Raw genomic sequence first — 23526 nt, forward strand, 5'->3', positions numbered from 1 at the left:
TTTTCTTGCCTGATGTCTAGTGTCCTGAAAATCATTGTTTCATATATTTGGCTCAGTTTCTTAGCTATTTTAGATGAGTGGGTAAATCCAGGACTATTACTCTACCTTGGCCAGAAGCAGAAGTCAAGATAATGGGTTTTTCATTTATTTTCTTCTGGGATTTTTTTCTTTGTATACACTAGTATCTATAATATATACATGTATGTATATATTCAACATTTCTTTATCCAGTGCCTACAATGTGCCAGGTACTATATGTGCCAGTGTTGGCAATACAGTGCTCATCAAGATAGACATAGCTGACAGTCTAGGAGTTACATCAGGCAAACAAATAACTATATAATTACCATGGTTCATCTGGTCTAAGATAGCATTGCTTGTAAGTTGCACCCTTATTTTACATATCACTAAAAAAGAAAAACACAACTAATGATATTTCTGAGACACATTCAATTGTATGATGCATCCTGATTTCAGAGATGTTAAAGTATTTAGAAACATATATATCAGAAAATCAAGGAAATAGAGCAATAATTAATTTCAGTTAAATAAGAGCTGAAACAGAGAAATCCAGAATGCCAGAAGATCATATATTAGAAGGATCTGACTTAGCCTGGAGAATCAAGGAAGACTTCTGTGAGGATGTAGCATTTGAACTAAAGTCAAAAAGATGACCAAGTGTTGGCCTGATGGAGGTGGGTAGTGGGAAGAATATTCTAGGCAGAAGGACCAGATTGTGCCAAGTCACTGAGGCAGTAATGAGTTTTTCATTGGCAGGAAACTGAGCGGTGAATGTGCTTCTAGTGTGAATTTAGGGACTCCAATGTGACTTTGGACTTTACCCTCAGAGCAACACAAGGCACCATAGGTTTTAAGCAAAGGAGTGATATAATTAGCTTTGTCTTTCTGAAACATCACTCTGGCTTCTGTGTGAAGGACGGACTGGGGGAAGCAAGGACACCAGTCAGGAGGCAATTACAAGAGTCTGGGCAAGAGAAGATGGCGGTTTGCACCAGAGTCATAGTAGTGGAGAGCAGGAAAAGTTCTTGCAAATTTTTTAAAATTTTTATTCAATTTACTTAAACTAAAAAACAAAAAAGTGGTTTATCCATTTCTCCCATTCCACCTATCCCCTACCTCTTGCAACCACTAATCTGTTCTCTGTATCCATGGACTTGGTTTTTTGTTTTTGTTTTTAGATTCTACATGTAAGATAGATGATATGGTATTTGTCTTTCCCTGTCTGACTTATTTCACTTAGCATAATGCCTTTGAGGTTCATCCATGTTGTCACAAATGGCAAGATTTCATTCTTTTTTATGGTTGAAAAATATTCCACCATATATACCATAATTTCTCCAACCATTCATCCATTATGGACAGTTAGGTTGTTTCCATATCTTGGTATTGTAAATAACGCTGCAATGAACATGAGGCTACATATATCTTTTCAAATTAGTGTCCTCATTTTCTTCAGATAAATACCCAGAAATGGAATTGCTGGATCATCTGGTAGTTCTATTTTTAATTTTTTGAGGAAGCTCCATACTGCTTTCCATAGTGGTTGTACCAATTTACATTCCACCAACAGTGCACAAGGGTTCCCTTTTCTCCACATCGTCTCCAACATTTGTTCTTCATTGTCTTTTTGATAATAACCATTCTAGGGAAATATTTAGAAAGATGCCTCAATAGGATTTGGTGACTAGATCGGAGAGTAATGGAGAGGGAAGGGTAAGGACTCATGTTTCTCATATGAGAAACTGGATAGATGGAGAAGCCATTTACTCTGATACAGTTCAGTGGAGGAGGAGAAGGTTTCAGAACAGTGGATAATGAGCTCATTTGGGGTATAATGAATTTAATAAGCTTGTACCTTTCATAAGTCTTGGCTGCAATCTCTGCTGATTGCAGGGTTCCAAGCCAAACCACCCTGGCTTGGAAGGATATCTGGTGGCGTACTGGTTCATCAGAAAGCCTGGAAACCCAGTCACTGAAAATATTAAGACAAGAGGGAAGCAAAGTTCATGTGAAAACAGTCTGTTGATGCTGCCAAGGGGCATCGTCACCCCTGGACACTCGCCACCTCAACGCTGGACTCTCAATTTCTTCGGTATCATTGTAAATGAGCTCTGATTATCTCTGCACCTCAAAGACTCAAAGCTCCAGGCTGAGTTTGTGATTGGCTGAGTATTAGAAGAGAGAACATCTGTACCTCTTTCCTCAGATAGAAAGGATGTTCCAATGACAGAGTCTGCTGTGAGGTCTTTAGATATCCAGGTAGAAATGTCAGGTATGCACCTAAGCAGAGCTGATCCAAAACTCAAGAGAGAGGTCTGGACTAGAGGTAAAACCTTGGTATCCTCAGCCTACAGAGGTGGCATGCTGAGCCAAGGAACAGATGGCATCACCCAGGAAGAGAGGACAAAGCAAGGAGAGAGGACTGCCCATGACCAAGCCTTTAGGTCTGGTCGAGAAGAGAAGCCTGCAGATCCCAAGAGGGAGTGGCCAAGGAAGTGAGAAGGAAACCAGAAGGGTGAAGTAATGTGATGCCAAAGGGAGGGAGAGGGCACCTATAGTGAACACAGCTGTGAGCTCAAGGGAGGTGAGGATGGGAGGATCTTGGATCTTGGAGAGCATTGGTGACTTCAGCAGCAACCATTTTGACAGCACAGAGGGGAATTCAGATGGAGGGGACTGAAGAGGAAGGAAAAGGAGAGACTAGCGCAGCTGGCACCTTCAGGAAGTTAGCCTGTGGGGCGGAGGCCAGAAGGGGGATGGGCCCTGGAGGCTTCCTTTTCTTTTCTTCGTTCTTCCTGAACGTGGAGAGATGAACATGTTTACGACTTGACTGGACAGAGCCAGGAGCGAAGAAGCTGAAGATACAGGAGAGGAGGGGAGGATGGACAGTGTCTCATTCCAGGTAGTTGCGGTCATTCATTCAACCAATATTACTGGACACTTAGCTATATGCTCAGGCCTGGCACCACAGTGGTCCGGGACACAGCCTCTAGAACGTTCCGATCTTGATTCTGCCCCTGACTAGCTAAGTGACCTTGGTCAAGCCATGTAACCTCTCTGAGCTTTGATTTCCTTGGCTATAAAATGAGACTAATAATATAACATACTTCACACACTTGTGAAGAATAAATGAGCTAAAGCAGGAAAACAACAATTTCAGCAAACATTTAATAACCACTGATGATGTGTTGATTATTTAGTTGTGTCCCTGTGCCCCGCCTTAGCCAGACAAAGAATAGAGAGAATGATTTTTGAATGTACTTTCTTTGGGGATTTTTCTCTCTACATACATAAGTGTCTGTAATATAGACACGTATGTGTATAGTCAATAAATCTTTATCAAGTACCTGCTAATAACGTGCTGAGCACTTTAATGCTCTGTGAGGTAGGTACCGTGATAATCATCCCCATTTTGCGGTGAGAAACTGAGGCAATAAGGAGTTAGGTAACTTGCCCTGAGTCACACGCCCAGACAACAGAGCTCCAGAGCCTGTGTTCCTAGCCACTAGGCTATCCTGCCCCTTCTAGCTCCAAGAAGTCCAAGGGTAATAACAGGAAGTGAGGTAAGAGGTCCACAGCCAACGGATGCAGGAACAGTCTGGAAAATGGGAAACAGTAGGAAGCCCCTGATCAAGGCTCACCTGCGCAGAGTGTGTGCTTCTGCGGCCGCCTTTGGGTGAGTTTGGCAGAACTAGAAGCCAGTGGAGATGCATATACCCCAAACCACCAAAAATGCCCATCCGTCTCTTAAGGACAAGCTAGACACTTAGTGCTCTCTTAATACTCCATCTCACTGTCCCTGACTTCCGGGCACCCCCTCAAATGACTCCAATGGAAAAAGACCCTGCCCAAGGTCAGCGGGGGACCCCAGGACTCCAACAGGGTTTCTAAAGCATAATAAGGCATGTTCAGTGCAGCTGGGCTGTGCCAGGAAGGGTTTTGCCTACTGGCTTCACTTTTTCTCTCTGCCAAGGGGCACCCCAAGGCCACCACAGCCATTTCTGGAAGGAATTTCCATCAAGAAAAAAATAGGCTCTGCTATGATAAAATGCAGAGACAGGCAAACCACCAGTGTGTGGTGGTGTTTCTTTGGGATTAACATTCACCCCAACAAGGGCAGAAGCAGACTATAATGCTCGGTTCCAAACTACGCGGGATGGTTTGCCACGCCGCCCACCCCGAGCACGTGACCCTAAGAGAGCTGTTTTAAGGCTTTTTCCCCCTGCTGGATTCACTTAGAGAGATCTGAGCCCCCACAAAAGAAACTTCCAGCTGGACCCATCCACTCCCCTCCATCCCCCCTCCCCAGCTTCTGGTTTCTTCCTTACATAAGCCCACTTGGAATTCTTGGCTGATTCATTCCAGTACTCTCCTGACGGGATCTGAGAACCTCAGAGCTCGAAGGGGCCATCAGGAAAAGCTGGGCGGGGCTTGTTTTGCAGATCACAGCTGCTTCCAGGCAGAGTCTGGATTAGAACCCACAGCTCCTGGACCTAGTCCTTTCTCTGTCCTCTGCACTACACTGCCCTCTTCTGGCAGTGAAGGGAAATTACCTGCCTGGGCTGCGCCTAGCTTTCAGGACTGTCTCAAGATTCTGAGACCTACTCAGCGCAGACTTTCTAAGGGGGAAAGGCTCTGGGGGTTGAGGCTTGAGGCTGTGTCTGTCTTTGAGGGTCTCACTCATTCTCTCTTGCAGGTAGACATCTGAGGAAGCAGAGAAGAAAAAACGCAGAGCTGGAGCTGGGTAGAGGAGAGGGGCTGCCCTGGGCCTCAGTTCCTGTCTAGAAGAGCCTCTGCTCTTGCAGGAGAAAATACATTGCATGTTGAGAGAACCCAAAGATCTCTGACAGACAAAGCTGTGAAGTCACAAGCCTTAAAGTACATTTACAAAGAGTTTCCATTTCTCAGGGTGAATTTCCATGTATGCATCTCATACACTGCAAGGATCAAACCCCCAAACGCCTTCAGGAGCCAGACAACAGTCCTAAGTGGATGGAGAAGCAGACGTGGGTGAATGGAGGGAACTGTGAGAATTGGAGGACACGGGCCCACCTGAAGATGCTCAGACTCGAAGTTCTAACCACGCATTTTGCGGGGCTCTCTAGGCAGGCTCTCTCCATGAGCCTCATGTTTCCATTCCCTGCCTTATAGTCCATTTTTACGTCATATTTATTGAGCACCTTACTGTGTGATAGTTAGACGTAGTAACTGTTTTAAGCCTCACACAGCCCTATGAAGTAGGTGTTATCATTAGCATCATTCCCATTCATAATGGGGAAACTGAGGCAGGGAGCCCTTCAGTAGCTTTCCGTATGTCAGACAGTCGAAAGTAGTAAGGCTGGGATTGGAGCTCAGATTCTCTGGTTCCAGAACCCAGTTTCTTAACCACCAGTGTTATATACACGACAGAGAGTTGTGTCCTTGGATATTATGGGATGCCAGTTGTATTGCTTTGTAAAAGGGAGTGTGATTTTCAGTGGACAAAGAAGAGGCGTTAGAAACAGACAGATGTGAATCCGCATGCTGGTTCTACCACTCACTGTGTGACCCCAGGGCAGATAAATGGACCTTTCTCAGCGGCAGTGACTGATCAGCAAATCAGAGGCAGCCGTTCTTACTCCCCAGCATAATCTCCAGGATGAAGTGCAAAAATAAATGTATTCAATCTGATGTGTGACATGAAACACAGATACACAATTATGGGTGGCTACTTCTTAGGTTAACGACTAAGCATGCAGCATTGGACTGAGCTGCCCCCAGGGTCTGTGCCCACCCTTCTGTGCTAGCTGACACAGGAAGGACACAGACCCTTAAGACTCTATAAGCTTCTACCAACAAAAGATTCCTCTTAACAAAACCCTTTCTCATCGTCTAAGTTTTCAGAATGGGCAAATTACGGGAAGAGTACACATATGAGAAAAGTGGTCATGTCACATAAAAATACACTCATAGGTCTTTTAAATATCAGATTTTTCTGGTATATTTTAATGGTGCAACTGGATTTATGCCTCCTTTCTGAAACACAATAGCTAAAAATGAAGACATCATTCCTGTGATCCCCGACTCAGACACTAGAGGGCGCGAAATTCTCACTTCCAGTGGCATCTCTGCTTCCTATGGCTGCTGGTTGGGCTGGTTTGGGGCTACTCCCCAGCTGAAAGTTCAAGAGTTGAGCTCCTTTTGATTTGTTACTGGTGCATCCAGGCATCTTCTGAAGTGAACAGATTTCACACGAGGTTATACAAGATGTCAGCCCAGCCTGGCAACTATCCCCAACGACAAATCTAACAAATCACTGGCTCCACCCCAGTAGGAAAGAAAACGAGCACCCAACACATGCCAGACACTGATGGGAGCTGGGGACGCAGCCTTTCTTAAGACAGATGTCATCCCTGCCCCCCAGGGATTTGCCCACCTTCTAGCCTTTTTCCCTCAGGAAGCCCCCAAAGAATCCTATCAATGATAACGTCAAGGAAAGTTGGAGCTGGAAGAGAACTTGGAGACGATTTTATTATCCGCCTCACCTTACAGACAGGAGGACAGACAGAGGCTCAGAGAGAGAAGATGAATTATCCAAGGCAACTCAGGCGAGCAGACCGGAACCAGGACCAGCTTCCTGATCCCAGGTCCTTTTCCACCTGCCTGCCATCCTTACAACTCCAGCTGGGGACTCTCCCAAGGATAACAAGCCAGCACCATACCAGCCAATGAGAAAGAAAGACCTGTGAGTTTCCACAAGTGACTCCGTAGGACAGTGAGCATCCTAACACGGGGCAGCCACACCCAACTGGTACCAGGCATTGCAACAGAACATCACCAGGGGTTTAAACACAGATAGGCTGTGGTTTCCCCACAGCCCATTGCCCCACAGGTATTGCTCATGGGTGTTCAAGACCAACTTGCTCCCCGCGGCCAAGGTGCCACTCCCCTTCTCTCCCAGAAGGCAGTTCGCTGTCCGCAGGAACTCAGCTGTCCTGATCCTTTGCAGTTCAGATCTTTGCTTAGGCGTGGGGCGGAGCCAAAAACAAGCAGTGGCAGAGCAGGGGAGGAACCAGGCCCTGTCTCCTCAATGGTTAGTTTGTCAGCTTGGCAGAACAACTTCCTCTCTCTGAGACTCGGTCTCCCTATCTGTAAAATAAGGGAGTTAGAGTGGAACCCCTTTCCAGCCTTAGCTCTCTAGGCCCCTCCCCCCCACATGACTACTCAGCTATCATTATTATGAAAAGTAATTAATCATGCTTAAAAATAGCACTTCATGAAATATATGGAGGTCATTGTTTGTTTTCTTATCTATACTATTTTAAATAATAACAGTGTGAGCATTTCCCTATGTGTTTCTTCTCCCTTTTTAAAAATTTTAAATTATAAAATATTTCTGACATACGAAAACGTATCAAGAATCTGGGAAGATGGATATATACATGATAAGCAAATACAGCAAAACGTTCATCGTACTGTCTAAGTAGTAGATATATGAGTGTTCCCTGGACAATTCTTTCAACTTTTCTGTTGGAATTTTTGTAATAAAATGTTGAGAGGAGAAAAAAGGTATTAAGAATAACATAATGAACCTGTGAGTTTCTACAAGTGACTCCGTGGGACAGTAAGCATCCTTACCGGGGCAGCCACACCCGATTGGTACCGAACCTGTGTCAGTGCTCATCCCGGTCAGTCCCATCAAACCCACGTGGACTGAGAGTGGGGAGGGGTGATTCTCTAACGAAAACTAGAGGAGTCGTAGCTAAACAACGGAGGGCGAACGCTGGCAGGCCACACAAGGAAGGTCCGGGACCTCGGCAGTACCTCCTAATGCACGCATTTCCCACAGCGCATGTCACGCTGCACACGATGATAGTGCCGTTTACACATCTGTGTGCCCTGTTCAGCTGGGAATCTCCCAGGGCAAGGAGACCCCATATTTCATCTCGTCTCCCAGGGTGGCTGCAGCTCGGTGCCCAGTTTGATAAATAGCTGTGCTTGTGGAATCAATCCCTTGACCAAACACAGCCTGAGGAGTGGGAAGGCCCATCAGTCGCTCTGCCTCTGTGGTTTCCACCTCTTCCTCTGTTGACCCAGCCGGAGAGGCAAGAGGAAGAACACGTCCACCACGCCTCACTCTTCTTTTTCTCTCTGAGTCACTGACCAGCAAGATGGAGGCCGCAAACTGCAATGTCCAGTTCAAAAGTCCATGTGTATGCAAACAGCTGCTGTTTCCTGAACACCTGTATGGGCCACATATGTATTTACATACATATATGTAACAGGGGCAAAATTTATTAAGATAGGAATGTGTCCAGCCTTCTGTGACTATACTAAGAACAGTTGTACTTTTTCTTTTTTGGGTTTTTTTTTTTTTTTTTTTTGGTGAGGAAGATTGGCCCTGAGCTAATATCTGTTGCCAATCTTCCTCTTATCGCCTGAGGAAGATTGTCCCTGAGCTAACATCCGTGCCAGTCTTCCTCTATTTTGTATGTGGGACACCACCACAGCATGGCTTGATGAGCAGTGTGTAGGGATCCAAACTCGTGAACCCCACGCTGCCAAAGTGGAGCACGCAAACTTAACCACTATGCCACCGGGCCAGCTCCAGAATAGTTGTACATTTTAATAGGGTGGATTTTATAATACATGAATTATATCTCAATCAAGCTGCAGGTTTTTTGAAGGACTACGAGGTCCACATGGTATGATTCCATCTACGTGAAATTTAAAAATGGGCAAAAGTAGTCTATGGGGATAGCAGCCAGAATAGCGGTTACCTTAGGGGGCTTTTGCCTGTCGAGCGTAGGAAACCTCTGGCATGCTGGAAATGTTCTATATCTTGATCTGGTGGTTAGCACATGGTGTATTGTATTAAAAATGACTTCAGCTGTGTACTTAAGATGTGTATGCCTTAAAGCATGCAAGCTATACTTCAATAAAAAGTAAGCTGAAGGGGCCGGCCTGGTGGCACAGCAGTTAAGTGCTCACGTTCTGCTTCTCAGTGGCCCGGAGTTCACCGGGTCGGATCCCGGGTGCGGACATGGCACCGCTTGGCACGCCATGCTGTCGTAGGCTTCCCACATATAAAGTAGAAGAAGATGGGCATGGATGTTAGCTCAGGGCCAGTCTTCCTCAGCAAAAAAAGAGGAGGACTGGCAGTAGTTAACTCAGGGCTAATCTTCCTCAAAAGAAAGAAATAAATAAACTGAAAAAGTGGTAGGTGTTTTTGCGTGAAGAAAAGGAAACCAGTTCCAGAGTAGTTCAGAGCCCAGATTTTTAACCTGGACTATTGGGTTCTAAATCTGGCTCTACCACTTACTAGCTGTGACTAGTAAGCACGTGGAACAATTACTCAACTTCTCTGTGCCCCACTTTCTCCTTCTGTAAAATGGGGATAATAATAGCACCTTCACTAATGACTTGTACCAACTAAATGAGCTAATCCTTGCAAACCCCTTAGAAGAGTGGTTGGCACATAGAAAGTGCTCAATAAATGTTAGTTAATTCTATCGTTACTGATGTGGGCTGAGTCCTGGGATGTCTCCGTGGATAGAGATAAAAGACACAGTCCTACCACCCATGGAGTGCACCATCCAGTGGGAAGACAGACAAGAAAGCAGTCATAACACAGGGGGAGGAGCACTTTCGAAGGGAGAAGCTTGGAGTGTGGGAGCTCCTAGGAAGAGCTTCCAAATTCAACCCATGGTTCGGGTTCGGAGAGGCAGAGAATTAGGAGGAAAGAGTGTGCAAAGGCACCGAGGTGACCAAGCAAGGGATGCCTGAGGAATGGGTCAGCTGGTCAGTGCAGCCACGAGCAGCATCCTCGGAAGATGAGGCCGGATGGCAGAGAGAGCAGTCAGAAAGCTCCTTCTCAGCCACACCATGGAGCTGGGATTTTCTCCTGAAGCCAAAGGAGAGACACTGAAGGATTTAGTGGGGGGCACAGGCAGATTTGCTTTCGAGAAAGATCATGCAGGTCACGTGTGTGGAATTCCCTGCGTGGGAGCCAGGCTAGAGGCAGAGAGGCCAGTTAGGGGCTGTTCCTGTCCCTCAAGACACGTAATGCAATTTGTACATTGCTATCTGTCTGTTTCTCTCCATATTTACTGCTGGTCTCCTCCCAACTGGACCGTGAGAGTCATGAAGGCAGGAACCGTATCTGTTTTGTTTTTAGTCATCTCCTCAGTGTCCAGCAAAGAGTGGTGCTCTCCGAATATTGTTGAATGAATATTGAGTGCATGACCCCATTTCTGTTAACAGGTGGGGGGGCACAGTGAGGGGCTGCTGTTGGAATCCAGGCACCATCTGGTGATGGAGAGAAGGCTGGGGGAAGTGGGATAGGGGTGGCTATGTCAGGGTTTCAATCCACGTGGATGTGGGGAGGCAGGGAGACAGGGTGACTCCTGATCTTCTGGCTCAAGCAATGAGGGGAGCAGTGGTTCCACTTGCTCCAGCACGAAATGGTGACTTCAGCTTGGAACCCTGTGTGTGACCAGATGTTACTGGAAAAACAGATCAATAGCTCGGAGGCATGCTTTGAGGAAGACATAGGGTGATTTCAAAACATTTAAGGGGCCAGCCCTGTGGCATAGTGGTTAAGTCCAGCACACTGCACCTTGGCAGCCCAGGTTCGTGGGTTCAGATCCCAGGCACAGACCTACACCACTCATCAGCCATGCTGTGGCAGCAACCCACATACAAAATAAAGGAAGACTGGCACAGATGTTAGCTCAGGGCAAATCTTCCTCAAGCAAAAAAAGAGGAAGACTGGCAACAGATGTTATCTCAGAGTGAATCTTCCACATCAAAACATATATATATATATTTATACATATATATATAATATATATATATATATATGTATGTATATTTAACCATTGCTTACGTCGCCACCCATCAGAACTAACACTGGCCTTGGGCTGGAGCAGAGTTCTGGGGGCCCTGCTATGCCAAGGTGTTAACCTATTAGTTGCTGGGCTGTGAGGAGGTCTAGTGGTCCGAAGGGAGGGCACTCAGAGAGCTCTGGGCTGCAGCTATTTACCAAGCAGCACAGAGTTATTTCAATCTTTTAACCTGTAATATGGTTGCACATGAGCAAGCCCTGGAGCTCTTACTATGTACCAGATGCTGTGCTAAGCTTAAAACTTCTCCACCTACCTCATTCAACCCTCACAACCACCCTGCGACGTATCGTCATCATCATCATCACCATCATCCTCCTCCTTACCATCATCACCACCACCATCACCACCACCCTCACCTTCATCCATCACCATCGTCACCACCATCCCCATCATCACCCTCACCCTCACCACCATCATCATCACCCTCACCTTCATCCATCACCATCGTCACCACCATCCCCATCATAACCTTCACCATCATCCATCACCATCATCACCATCCTCACCATCACCATCACCCTCACCTTCATCCATCACCATCGTCACCACCATCCCCATCATAACCTTCACCATCATCCATCACCATCATCACCATCCTCACCATCACCATCACCCTCACCTTCATCCATCACCATCGTCACCACCATCCCCATCATCACCACCACCATCATCATGACTCTCACCATCATCATCACCATCACCATCCTCACCATCTCCACCATTCTAAGTGACATGGGAAGAGGTGGAGCAGTCTCCTCACCAGTGTGCTGACAGTCTTGCCTGGGGAATTTCACTGCAGCCTCTTACCCTGGTGCTGGACCATCTGCAGCTTAATCAATACCTTCAATAATTTGTGCCTACTCCCTGTTCAACGGACAGGGCAACTTCACGTTTCCTGAAGGTTCCCATCACTCATAGAAGCATTCCGAGGGACTGCCCGCAGGCCTTTGCAAACCTGTTCTAACCACCCCAGCCCAACCCCGGCAGAACTGGCCGCTCCCTCCTCCGTGCCCCATTGCACCTGGCTATAGCACCTGTCATTCCTTATGACATCTACCAGTTTACATGACTGTCGCCCCCACTGGGCTATAAGCCCTTTGAAGACAAGAATCCTGTCTCATGTGTCTTGAATTCACTGATACTTAGCAAAATGTCTGGCTATGGGCTCAATAAATGTTCCTTGAATGAATGAGTGAGGAGACACATGAGCAAAACTGAATTGTGAGTGTTATCTGGGGTAAGATCTACCGTTAACTGTCTCACCATCAGGAATGTGTGAATTCATAATGCATTCCTTTTATTTTCACCACCTGAATTTTTATTTATTTCTCCGACCCTTACAGATGTTTTCTACGATAATATTAAATGACCATCTATTAAACCACTCCATAGTCTGAGATTAAAGACACAGAAGTGATGGCAAGAGAGAGAACAAGAATATGCCTGATGCCACCAACCGGCCTCAGAAAGAACCAGAATTTAATTTTCTCCATGCGTGGGAGTTTATGCTCTTAAAGCATACATATTAACTTTTCTACTTCTAGATAAAAATACAAATGACTTCTACCACCTCTAAAGGGCCCATCCTCATTTGCCAACTGTTTTGGGAAAAACATCATGCTCAGAGTTGTGAAGCCTTAGGGAGGCCGCCTCAGGGACCCGGAATAACTGAGAGAATGACTGACGGAAGTTCAGAGCCAAGGGGCCCTCCAGGGAGGAAGGAGGGCATGAAGCTATATACGCACTCAAGTCTTGGCCCCCTGCTACTCCCTGGGTGGGAGAGAAACGAGCTCCTGCAGCCTCAGGCTCTGAAACAGAGGACAGCGGGGGCTGCCCAGGTCAATGTGGCCCTGCACTGGTGCCGGTGGAAGGTGGAGGATGCTGTCACAGTTAGAGCAGGGACTGGGTCCAAATCTCAGCCCTGCCACTTCCTAGCAATGATCTTGCATGATGCCCTCAGCCTGCTGCCCCTCTGCAACACGGGGAATGATACTGCCTACCTCCAGGGAATATGAGGAGGAAGCAACAGAGGCCTGTGATGTGCTCAACCCAGTGCCTGGTACTCCATGAACAGCACCAGTCACTATTCGGTGGCAGGTGGAAGGCAACCTGGGAAGTAAAGGAAACACGCCCAGGTTTGCGCTGGGGCTGAAGGGCACTATGGGGCCTAAGACAGTGGTTTGCAAACCTGGCTGCAAGTTCAAAGTGCCAGTGCCAGCCTCCTGTACACCCACTGAATCCGAGTCAGTGGGGGCGGGCCCAGGCGTTCCTTCAAAGCTCCCGGGAGACTCTCATCGGCAGTCAGGGTTGAGACCCTCTACCACAGCTAAGAGTTGAAGTCAAGCAATGAGAGAAACATACCTGCTAATGGTCAATCCAAAGTGTGTCTCCAGGCCTAAGAGGGAGGCCATCCTGGTTTCAGAATTGAAACAAAAGGTCTTACAATTAAAAACTTACCTATCTTTCTAACCCTGAATACTCCACATTAATAAAACACATAATGACCAAATTCTTAGAAAGCAACCAGTCTGGAAAAGTCGTAACAAAGCTCAAGTGTTTATTAAGAATTAAAAATACTGTAAATAAGCCATACAGTTCATTTCACAGTAAACTAAACAAACCTTTTTTTTCTTTTCTTTTCCTTTTCTTTTTTTTTTTTTTCCTTTTTTGAAGGGCAAGACAGCCGTTAAAGAACAGTACAGCTGAGAGGGGAAGGGAAACGGAACAACTACAGAAAATGCACACGCTCCTCACTGACAGGCGGGGCTCTGCTCGGACAGCAAACCTCTTCACGGACATCATGGTGAAATATGACGACTTGGCCTCCACTCCCCAGGCAGACAGCCCATGCCTTTGGGGACAGCCCTCATAAGACATTTCCTGGAAGAACCCAAGGACTCCCCTCTCAGGGGTTCCAAACCTATGTGTTATTTGGGGACCCCACAAGAGGTGACACAGGTCCGCCACAGGGCACTCAGTGGGGTGTCGTGCTTCACATTCAGAACCATCTGGATTCTTTGCATAGTTACCTCTGGGATCACGAGATGATTCAGGAGTAGAAAAGACGCCCACCCCGAGGGAGGCGACTGTCAAGCAGCTGATTCTTTTTGACTAAAAACCGAGGGGGGCTTGCCCCCCTCCCAATTCAGAGGTGACACTGATGGGTTTTAACCGGCTTAAAGTGGAAGACAAGAAGGGAGTGACAGCTCTTAAAACTTCAGCCAGAAGTATAAAACAAAAAAAGGAGTAAAATTAATTTTCCTTAACGACAATTAGAAAGAAAAGTGCCTCCTCCCCCGACTCTTTTTACTTGAAATCTGCCAGCCAGGCAGGGCTTTTGAGGTTAGAGTTAATCTGCTTCTGTTAATCCTCAGCTGAAGCCATCACGGTTCTGCCCTGACACTAGGGACATCCCTTCTGAAAAGCACCTCTGATTCGCGGCGGCCAGGCCTTCAGGAAACCAACCAAAAGCAGAAGCAGAAAACTTGAGAAACCAGTGGCGTGTGGCAATAATCGCAAATAAATTAACCGGGCTCAAAAATACAAAATGCCTTGGTGTGCCAGGTGGTGCCCAAGGCCCCGGAGGAGGGGACGGGACGTGGGGGGAGGGGCGCGAGGGAGAAAAGAACACATTTTTTGGTCATAAGAAACTGGACTTTAAATCCACGCCCTGCCACCCACAGTTCCTTTACAGGTTTTCGTGAATCTTTTCCACTTTCACAAACAACCTATCCAGATCACTTCTCAGGTCATCTAGCAAGCCCTTGGCGGATTCCAGGTTGTTCTCGTTGGTCTCTATTTTCACTGAGTAGGCGACCAAACTGTCCACGGCAGTCCTGAGCATTTTCAAGTCCGATTCCACCTGGCTGACTGAGGCTTTTAGGTTGTCTAGAGAAGAGAGTCTGTCCAGGAAGTCCTGGGGAGGCGCAGGGGCCGCCCGGGCTGGGTCCTGGCCGAGCAGCGTGTGCACCTGCTCCTGCACCTTCTGGAGCGCCTCCACGGTGCTGGGGAGCTCGCCCAGGCTTCTCTTCAGCTCCTCCACGTCGCCGTAGAGCGCGAGCTGGGCCTCCCCCAGGCTCCTCACCGTGCTGGCCAGGCCGCCCTGGTCCCCCTCCGAGGGCGCGCCCAGGCCCCGCACGCGCTCCTGCAGGGCGGCCAGGCGCTGCTCGTGCTCCTCGCTCTTGGCCAGGAGGGACTCCAGGCTGGCGGTCTGCTGCGCGGAGGCCGTCTGCACGGCGTGGACCCCGTCCTCCACGGTGTGGAGCCTGGAGTCCAATCCCCGACTCTTTTCCTGGAGCACGTCGAGGGCATCGGAGTTTCTAAAGACTGCGTCTTCTTGGGGCTGGAGGGATTCGGCCTTCAGCTGGCGGAGCTCTTCCTCGAGTCTCCGGATCTCCTCCGGGAGGCGGGCGGTGGACTCCTCCGCCTGGAGGATCTTCTCCGTGAGGGCCTGGAGGGTGAGGCGCTCCGAGTCGGCCACCTCCTTGAACCTCTGCTGCTCCTGCTTGAGGTTCACCAGCTCTTTGACCTCGGTGTAGACGTCAGACTCCATGGTCTGGAGCGTGCTTCTCAGCGCCTCAAGGTCCTTTTCTTTGGACTTCATAGAGGTTTGTATTTCCTCCACGACTTCCTTCAAGGCTTTCAAATCCTGCTTATACCCCTCGGAGTCTTCCAGAGAGGCGACCTTGGCCTTCACCTCATTGATTTCCTTCTGGCTCCTCTTCTGGACTTCGGTGAAGATGGCAATGTTGTCGTTGATGGACTTGGTGAGCTCTGTCAGCCTCTCCTCCACCGTGTTCTCCAGGGACGTGAAGTCCCGCTCGCGGGCATCCTTCACCACGTGGATGCCATCCGACAGGTCTTTGAGGATCTCATTCTGGAGCTTCTGCAGAACCTCACTGATCCGGTTGATCTCGCTCTCCCCCTGCTTCACGGCTTTCTCCGTGAGATCTTGTTTATGTTGGGAGCTTCTCAAGATGGACTCGAAAGTCCCGACCGTGGCCTGCAGAGACTGCACCTGCAACCAAAATCCAGAGGTTACCTGCTGAGAAGAGCTGAGGAGTTTTACGCAACATAGCTGTATCTCTCTGTGTCTGCCCAGCTTCCAGGTCCCCCCTCTTCCAGAATGGCACTCTAATTTTCCTTGAAGAACCACCCTTCCATACACAGTCCACGTGGTTTGGAGGACCACCCAAAGGGCCCCTCCAAGTGCTCCAGGGGTGGTTTGTACCCCAGGCCTGATCAATCCTCACTTTCTGTTCCCCACCCTCCCCCTCCACCAGGAGCCACAGTGATTAGCCCAGGGATGGGCATGTGGCCTAAGGCAGGTCAACAAGTGAATTCCAGGACTTCTATTAAAACTACTGAGAAAGAAAACCTTTTTCTGCTGGGATTGCCAGCTATAGGATGAAGGAAAGCCTGAAACAGCTCAGACCAGCACACAAAGAACGCCAGTCTAAGAATCAAGCCAGCACACAGGGAAGCAGAACCGAGAGACAGCAAGATCAAGTTCTGAAGACACAATATGAGTCCCTGGATACAGCTATACCTGAAGGAATCTCCTCTTGAACTTTTTAGTTTGAGCCAATAAACTCTCTCTCCCTCCCTCCATCTCTAAGCCAGTTGAAGCTGAGTTTCTAGCTCTTGCAACTAAAAGAGTCTCACAAGTTTTCATAGGGAAAAATCTGAGTCACACAGAAGACACCGGGCTGGGAGGAAAGAGACAAAGGTTCGGGTCTCTGCTCACCACTTCTAGCTATGTGGCCCTGAACAAGTCACTGTCCTCATCTGAAAATATGATCAGTGGACCAAATGATCCCTTAGCATTCCCTGGTTTTGTGAACACATTATGATCCTGTTTGTCACCAGACATTCACTCTACATACATTCTACCCTCAACAGGGTCTGACCTGGGAACCACCCTGGGAATTGATTTAACGTACTAAGGCTGACAATACGGATTAATGACCTGGGCTTCATCCTGACGTGTGGCACATGGTGCTCCCTGGAACGCTTGCTCACAAAAAAAGAGAAGAATCGGAATCTATCAAGCCTCCAGCTCTAACCACCAAGTCACAGAAACCGTACAAGAGAGGAACAGCCACGAAGATGCAATCGGCCAAACCCACAGGGTGGGAAATTCTACAGGACAAATAACCAGGATCCTCAACAATCCAATGGCATTTTTAAAGGAGGAAAGACAGGAAACGATTACAGATTAAAGGAAATTTAAGAGATTGATCAACCAGATGCAACGTGTGGACTTACAAGGATCCTGATTCAAACAAACCAAGTGTAAAAGAGATGTTGAGAGAGTCAGGGAAATCTGATTTTGGACTGGGGATTAGAGGATAATCCAGAATTACTGTTAACTTTGTTAGGTGTAAGACACTGTGTTTTGCCAAAAGAAGCAAGGAAAGGACAGGAAAGGGAAGGGAAAGAAAGGAACTCTTATTTGTTAGAAATAAACCCTAAAATACTTTAGGGGAACTAATGTGTCAGTCAAAATTAGATCCTGGTTCACCATCTCCTGGGTCTGCCAGGGCAACACAGGCCCTTCAGGGGCGGAACAGAACCACCAGCATTTCCTGAAGCCCGGGACCCATGGCGCCCGCTGAATCGTCCAGGTAAGGCCAGGCCAGCCGCTCTGCCCCTGCTGCGGCCACTCAGAAGACACGGGCCACTTGCCCATCCCGAGAGCATCTGAGAACAAAAGAGACCAGCTGGGCACCCAACAGGGCAGGGGAGTAGGGTGCTTCAGACTACTCCAACTTCAGCCCCCAAAAAACAAAACAAAATGGGGGAAGGAGGGCTGATGATGCAATGAAACAAGAATAGCAAAAAGCTTATTATTGAAACTGGGGTTCATTATATTGACCCTTCTTTGACTTATGTTTAAACATTTCCATGATAAGAAGTTAAAGAATAAACAGCATGGGCTCTGGAGCCAGACAGCCTATGTTCACATCCTAGCTTGGATTCATCCTCGCTGTGTGATCTTGGGCAAGTTATTTAGCATCTCTGTGCCTTGGTTTCCTCGGCTGCAGGATGGGAACAAAAATAGTACCAGCCTCATAGGCTTGTCTTGTGAGGATTAAGTGAGTTAATATTTGTAAAGTGGTTAAACTGTGCCTAACACATAGTGAATGATCGATAAACAATAGCTATCGTCTTCATTATTGTTTAGACTTTCTTCTGAAGTCACTCAGAAGCCTGGAGATTCCTGACCATCCTCAGCCCAGTGCCAAGTGAAAACGCCTCAAGAACATGAACAGACACCTCGGGTCCAGTTCCAGCCCCGTCAATAATCAGCTCTGGGAGCATGAGTAAGTCACACTCGCTCTCCGGGTCCCAAGCTCCTCGTCTTTTAACAAGTAGGTTTCTCAAGTCCCTTCTGGCTTCCACCAGTCTGTGATTTTAAGACAGATTAGAACAAGGTTCTCAGGGACTCCAGAATAGACAAGTTTCCTGCTCAACCAAATATAACCTGAGTCGTAAAGGACACTTGGAGAAGGTACTGGAAAGAGCTCCCCTCTGAAACTAGGTTATTGGCTCAGAGCGCCTGCCTGTTCCACGTACAGCACTCAGAACAGTGGCGTGAACAGGGGAGCACGGCACACACAGCAGGGCCGGCCTTCATCAGTGGTCTCTGATGAATCAAAGAATGAATGAATGAACAGGGTAAAGCCTGGTGAAGACCAAGCTGGTCTATTTCCCCTCTAGTCCCTGACTGTCACCCCTAACCTGGGCTGCCTCTTAACAAATAGCTAGGAAGGGGACTAGATCAGTAATTATGGATGAAGTCAAATCCACCCCCAACACTATGAACACAGAAAAGGTCCCCGTATGGATGGTGGTGTGAGTTCATCTTCACACACAAAGACCTCAATATCATCAATATGCAATGAATGCTCTGTTCCCCCAAAATACGTGGGGTGCCCACTAAGTGGTGTGCAAGATGCCAGAGGGAAACTACTGGCTAGGACAGCATCCCTGTCCTCAAGGAGCTCACAGCGGGGGGTCGGGGGGGGTGGCTGGGGAATGGTAGCTGACATTCAAAGCGCACTTACTGTGCATCGATAATCAAAGTCCTTCAGAGACATCATCTCATTACATCCTCGTAATAATCTCATGAGGTGGAGGCTCCCAGTGATCTCTGTTTTACAAATGAGAGACTGGAAAGTCACAGAGCTGAGGATCAAAATGCCAGAATGTGTGGCTTCAGAACCTGAGCTCTTAACCTCTAGAGATGTGTGTGTTCAGAGTGCACTGAGAGCCTGGAGGAGATGCTGCCTAAACCCGAAGCCCTGACTCCTCGTCCAGAGTCAAGAGGAGACAGTGTAACAGGACCAGAGAACTCGCTCTTCCACACACAGCCCCCAGTCTCATTACACCAGCCCGGCCAGGCCTCAGCCTTCTCCTACACCACTGCATGCCACCCTGGATCCACCAGGGCAACACGGGCCCTACAGAGGGTCTGCAACTGAACCGCCAGCATTTCCTGAAGCCCGGCACCCACGGTGCCCGCTGAATCGTCCAGGTAAGGCCAGGCCAGCCGCTCTGCCCCTGCTGCGGCCACTCAGAAGACGCGGGCCACTTCCCTATCCCGAGAGCATCTGAGAACAAGAGACAGAGGACACCCAATAGGGCGGGGGAGGAGGGTGCTTCAGAGTCACACTGCTCCGACCCCAATCCCAGCTCCACCACAGAGGGTCTGTGTGCGACTCTACATGAGTAACACAACGGCTCCAGGCTGCTGGCCCATCTGTGAAATGGAGCTAAGAAACGGGACCTGCCTCAGACAGTGGCTAGGCAGCACTTCACAGAAAGCCTGGCCCACACTGAACACATAATAATACTGTAAGTATAAGTCCCTGCTAAGGACCAAACCTCGCCCCCCCGCCAAGCCTCATACAGACTTAGAAAGGGCTCAAATTTCAGTTGTCAGAGGACCCATCATTACTCACTCATCAATGCCAAATAACGCATTTACTGGCCACCCCAGAGGCACAGACAGAAGTGGCCACACACGGTGGCAAATCCTAATACTGTTCTGGGTGTGAGTTCCAAGTCAATGGAAGAAGCATTAATTGAGCAACTACTACATACCAGGCAAGGCATGGGAAAGATAACAAAAGGAAAAGACAAGTGGTTAAGAGTGTTGTGGGCATTCGCTACGGTTTGAAGCCCAGCCCTGCCACTGACTAGCTGTGTAACCATACGAAGTTACTTGGCCTCCCTGGGTCTCACTTTCCTCATCCATGAAAGGGGCATGATAATAGTACTTACCTCTTGGGGTTGTTGTGAGAGTCAAAAGAGATGAGTGTACAATAAATACGAGGCACTAAATAATAGCTTGATTACAGGACTGAATTAAACAAGGCGTATAGCCAGGTGGATTCTTAAAAATCTAGACGGAGCCCTCCCCTCACTGCGTAGATGGGAAAACTGAGCCCCAGAGAGGGAAGGAATCTGTACACAGCTGTGAAGGAGAAGGGGCGGGGACCAGAAAGGAGAGAGCGAGGGAGGGGCAGGGAGGAAGCAGAGAGAAGACAGCCCAATTTCTTCAACCCCGATTCAAGACCTCCCCACCCGGGCCTCAGCTTCAATCTCTCCTCTCACTACTTCCTAAATGTTACCCGCTGCGGGCAGGGCAGCCACCTGCTGTCCCTCAAAGATGCTCAAGACAATACCCCTGCCTGCGTGTCCTTCATCCCTTCTCTCAACAGTTATCGCTCACCCGCTAAAGCTAGACTGGCGGGACCCTGGCCATTGGACACAGGCTGGGGCCAACTCCACACCCGCTCTCTTCTGAACTCACAGAGCAGTTACTCTCATCAAAACATACCTAACGTGCCATTTCACAAGTAGGACTTGTGTCTTTTGCACCTTCGAGCCCTCCTACGCAGAGCCCGTTGACTATCAGACATCAACAAACATTTTGATTGAGAAATAGGTGGGTAGATGAAAGAGAGGAATCAGAGGAGCTAGTGAGTACAGGCCAGCAGTATGTCTATTTTTTAAGAACGATTTGACATTCAGAACAGGCAAAGCAGGGCTGCCTACTTAATTCCCTTCGAGAAGTCACCTCCCTTGGCCTGAAGCATGGAGTAGGCTGACTCATTCCAGTTGCCCTGCCAGTCTTAAGAGGAAATTCCTAGTCCTGCATACCCCACAAAAGTCGATAGAAACTTGGCAGGGCAGGCAGCATGCTGGGAAAAGGAGGCAGCAGTTCCGGGCTCAGAAGTCGTGGCGGGATTTTTTGTTTCCGTCATGCAACCAACTTTCACTGAGCAATGACACGAGCGGAGGACGGAGGAGGAGGAATGAGACTGAAGGAGCCACACTTGGTGTGGGAAAAACACAGAAAGGGTGAAACCTAAGCAACTTTGCGTTGAAAGGTGGGTCCACCCACACCTGAAACAGGCCCTCTGGACCCTGAACTGGGCCTGGCCTAGACATTCTCATGCAGTCCGCTGCTCCCCCGCTGGGGTCTTAACAGTTGACTGAATCTCTCTAAACCTCAATTTTCCCGCCTGGAAAATGGAGTCAAACAGCCAGTCCTCCCTCCCTGCCGGGGTTACTATGAGAATCAGATAATAAATGAGTAAGCCCTCTAAACACCATATAAATGTGCCTCGTGGTATTATTCACCAGGATGACCCAGTATTTTTGGCCCTTCCTTTCCTCTAAAGCTGAAATACACTACTTCAAAAGCCCACGTGGGTACACTGGACCAATAACGGACAAGGGGCCTCCAGATATGTAACATTTCATTTGAACTTCGCAAATGAATAAGATTACTAGCCTCTCCTTCCCCGGGCTCTGGGTCTATTAAAAACTGGCTCAGATGCCTCCACTGGGAGAGCTGAGGTGCGGCCTTGCCCGAGGCTTCCAGGGATGCGCCAGCTTCCCTTCCAACCTCCTTTTCAGACAACTCTGCCCATTCAGCGGTTCCTAATCCAAAAAGAATGGGCTCCCCAGAGCCTGCCGGCTTCCTTACAGGTCACCGCTAATGTCCTGTGACAGGCCCTTGGCCCACCCTCCCCGGCCGGCCTGACCACCCTCGCCGCGGTCCATCCCTGGGGGCCGATTCCTCCGCGGCCATTAACAAAGAGGGTCTGGGGACTGCCTCGGATCTAGGGCGCCGGGGTGGGGGCATCCGGGCCGCTGGTCGAGGAGGGGGCCGACTCTGGCCACAAGGCCTGGGCAGGGCGAAGGGCCCGGCCGGGAGGGCACGAGGCCGCCCGGCTGGGAGTGGGGACCGCAGCCGGGCGGCCGGGGCTGGGGGTCCGGGGTACCCACCTTCTGCTCGACGCCCTGCAAGCCCTGACCCAGCTCGTCCCTCTGCCGGGAGAAGTCCTGGTGGCCGCGCCGGACCTGCTGGACCTCCTCCAGGACGTGGTGGACACACCAGCCCGAGAAGGCGGCCGCCGCCACCAGGGCGAGGTAGAAGAGAAAGTTGAGCGCCCGGCCGAGCCTGCGCGAGCAGGACGCCGAGGACGCGGCGGCGGCGGCGGACTTGGCGCCGCGGTGGCCGCCCTTGCCGTGCGCCGGTGGCTGCGGATGCTGCGGCGGGTGCTGCTGCGGGTGCGGCGCGGGCGGCGGCGGCTGCTGCGGCGCCGGCGGCGGCTTCTTCGCCACGTCATCCGCGCCGCCCGACGGGTGGGCGCCCCTGTCCGGGGGGCTCGCGGCGCCGTGGCCGCCCTTGGAGCCCCTTTGTTTGGCCGAGGGCATGGCGGGCGCGGCGGCGGGGGAGGCCGCGGGCTGCGGGGCGAGCGAGCGGGGCACGCGGCCCGGGAAACTTCCTGGGGCTCCCCGGGGCTGGGCGAGCGGCACGCGGGCGCTGCTGGCGTCGGAGCGGCCGGGAGCGAGCGGGCGGCCGGGCGGGCGGGCGAGGGAGGAGGCCGGGCGCGGAGGGCGGGGGAGGGGGCCTGCCGCCGCCGCGCCGACCCCGCCTCCCGGGCAGGGCGGCCGGGAGAGCCGAGCCGGGAGAGCCTGCCACGCACGCGGGCCCGCGGGCGGCCCCTCCCCCTGCCGCCACGATCCCAAAGAAGGAGGGGGCGGCCCCGCGGGGCTGATGGGGCTGCCGCGGGGGGCGGCCGAGCGGGGTCTCCCGGGCCCCGGCCGGGGAGGGTGTCCCAGCGGGGTCTCCGGAGGCCGCGGCAGGAGGGGGCAGGAGGCGGCTGAGATGGGGAGGGCGGCGGGGCTGCGTCTACGGAGGCGGGGGCCGGCTGCCGAGGGGACCCAAGGGAGGGGCTGGAGGGCTGGGTAGACAGGAGCTGGGACTGGCGACTGAGCTGGGGCCACGGGGGCCCCGGGGATAGGCGGCCGAGGTGGGGGTGGCCAGGCGGGTCGGAGGGAGGGGAGCCGGGGGTGACCCGGTGCCGTGGGCCAAGTGCGAACCCCCTCCCTTTTCGACTTGTGCGGAGAGAGGAAACGGAGGGGGGGCGCCCCGGGAGTCCTGCCCCTGGGAGTGGGAGTCAGGAGGCGGGAACAGACCTCCCCGTGCCTTTCGGCAGGGAGTTAGGGAAATCCGCCCCCCCCCAACCCCGCCTTCCTACCCTCGAGCCCGCCACCGGGTTGGGCCTTGTCTCTTTCCTGGGGTTTGAAGGCGGAG

At 50.2% G+C, this 23526-nt stretch overlaps 1 protein-coding gene across 1 annotated transcript; it reads right to left on the reverse strand.

Annotated features, from left to right (window-relative positions):
- Positions 1-13444: 13444 nt before the first annotated feature.
- CKAP4 (cytoskeleton associated protein 4) lies at positions 13445-22809 on the reverse strand. The gene is made up of 2 exons (XM_014865852.3): positions 22212-22809; positions 13445-15924 (listed from the first exon to the last, which is right to left on the reverse strand). Exons 1-2 carry the CDS (start codon positions 22641-22643, stop codon positions 14596-14598), a joined length of 1761 nt encoding a protein of 586 aa, XP_014721338.3. The 5' UTR covers positions 22644-22809; the 3' UTR covers positions 13445-14595.
- Between the last annotated feature and the right edge of the window lie 717 nt (positions 22810-23526).

Source organism: Equus asinus, chromosome 4 (assembly GCF_041296235.1).
Source record: "Equus asinus isolate D_3611 breed Donkey chromosome 4, EquAss-T2T_v2, whole genome shotgun sequence".
Classification (NCBI taxonomy): Eukaryota; Metazoa; Chordata; class Mammalia; order Perissodactyla; family Equidae; genus Equus; species Equus asinus.

Coding starts and splice junctions, on each gene's coding strand:
- CKAP4 (XM_014865852.3), bottom strand. CDS start 22,643: ATGCCCTCGGCCAAACAAAGGGGCTCCAAGGGCGGCCACGGCGCCGCG. Junction 15,925..22,211: donor TGCAGGGCGTCGAGCAGAAG/GTGGGTACCCCG, acceptor TTTTGGTTGCAG/GTGCAGTCTCTGCAGGCCAC.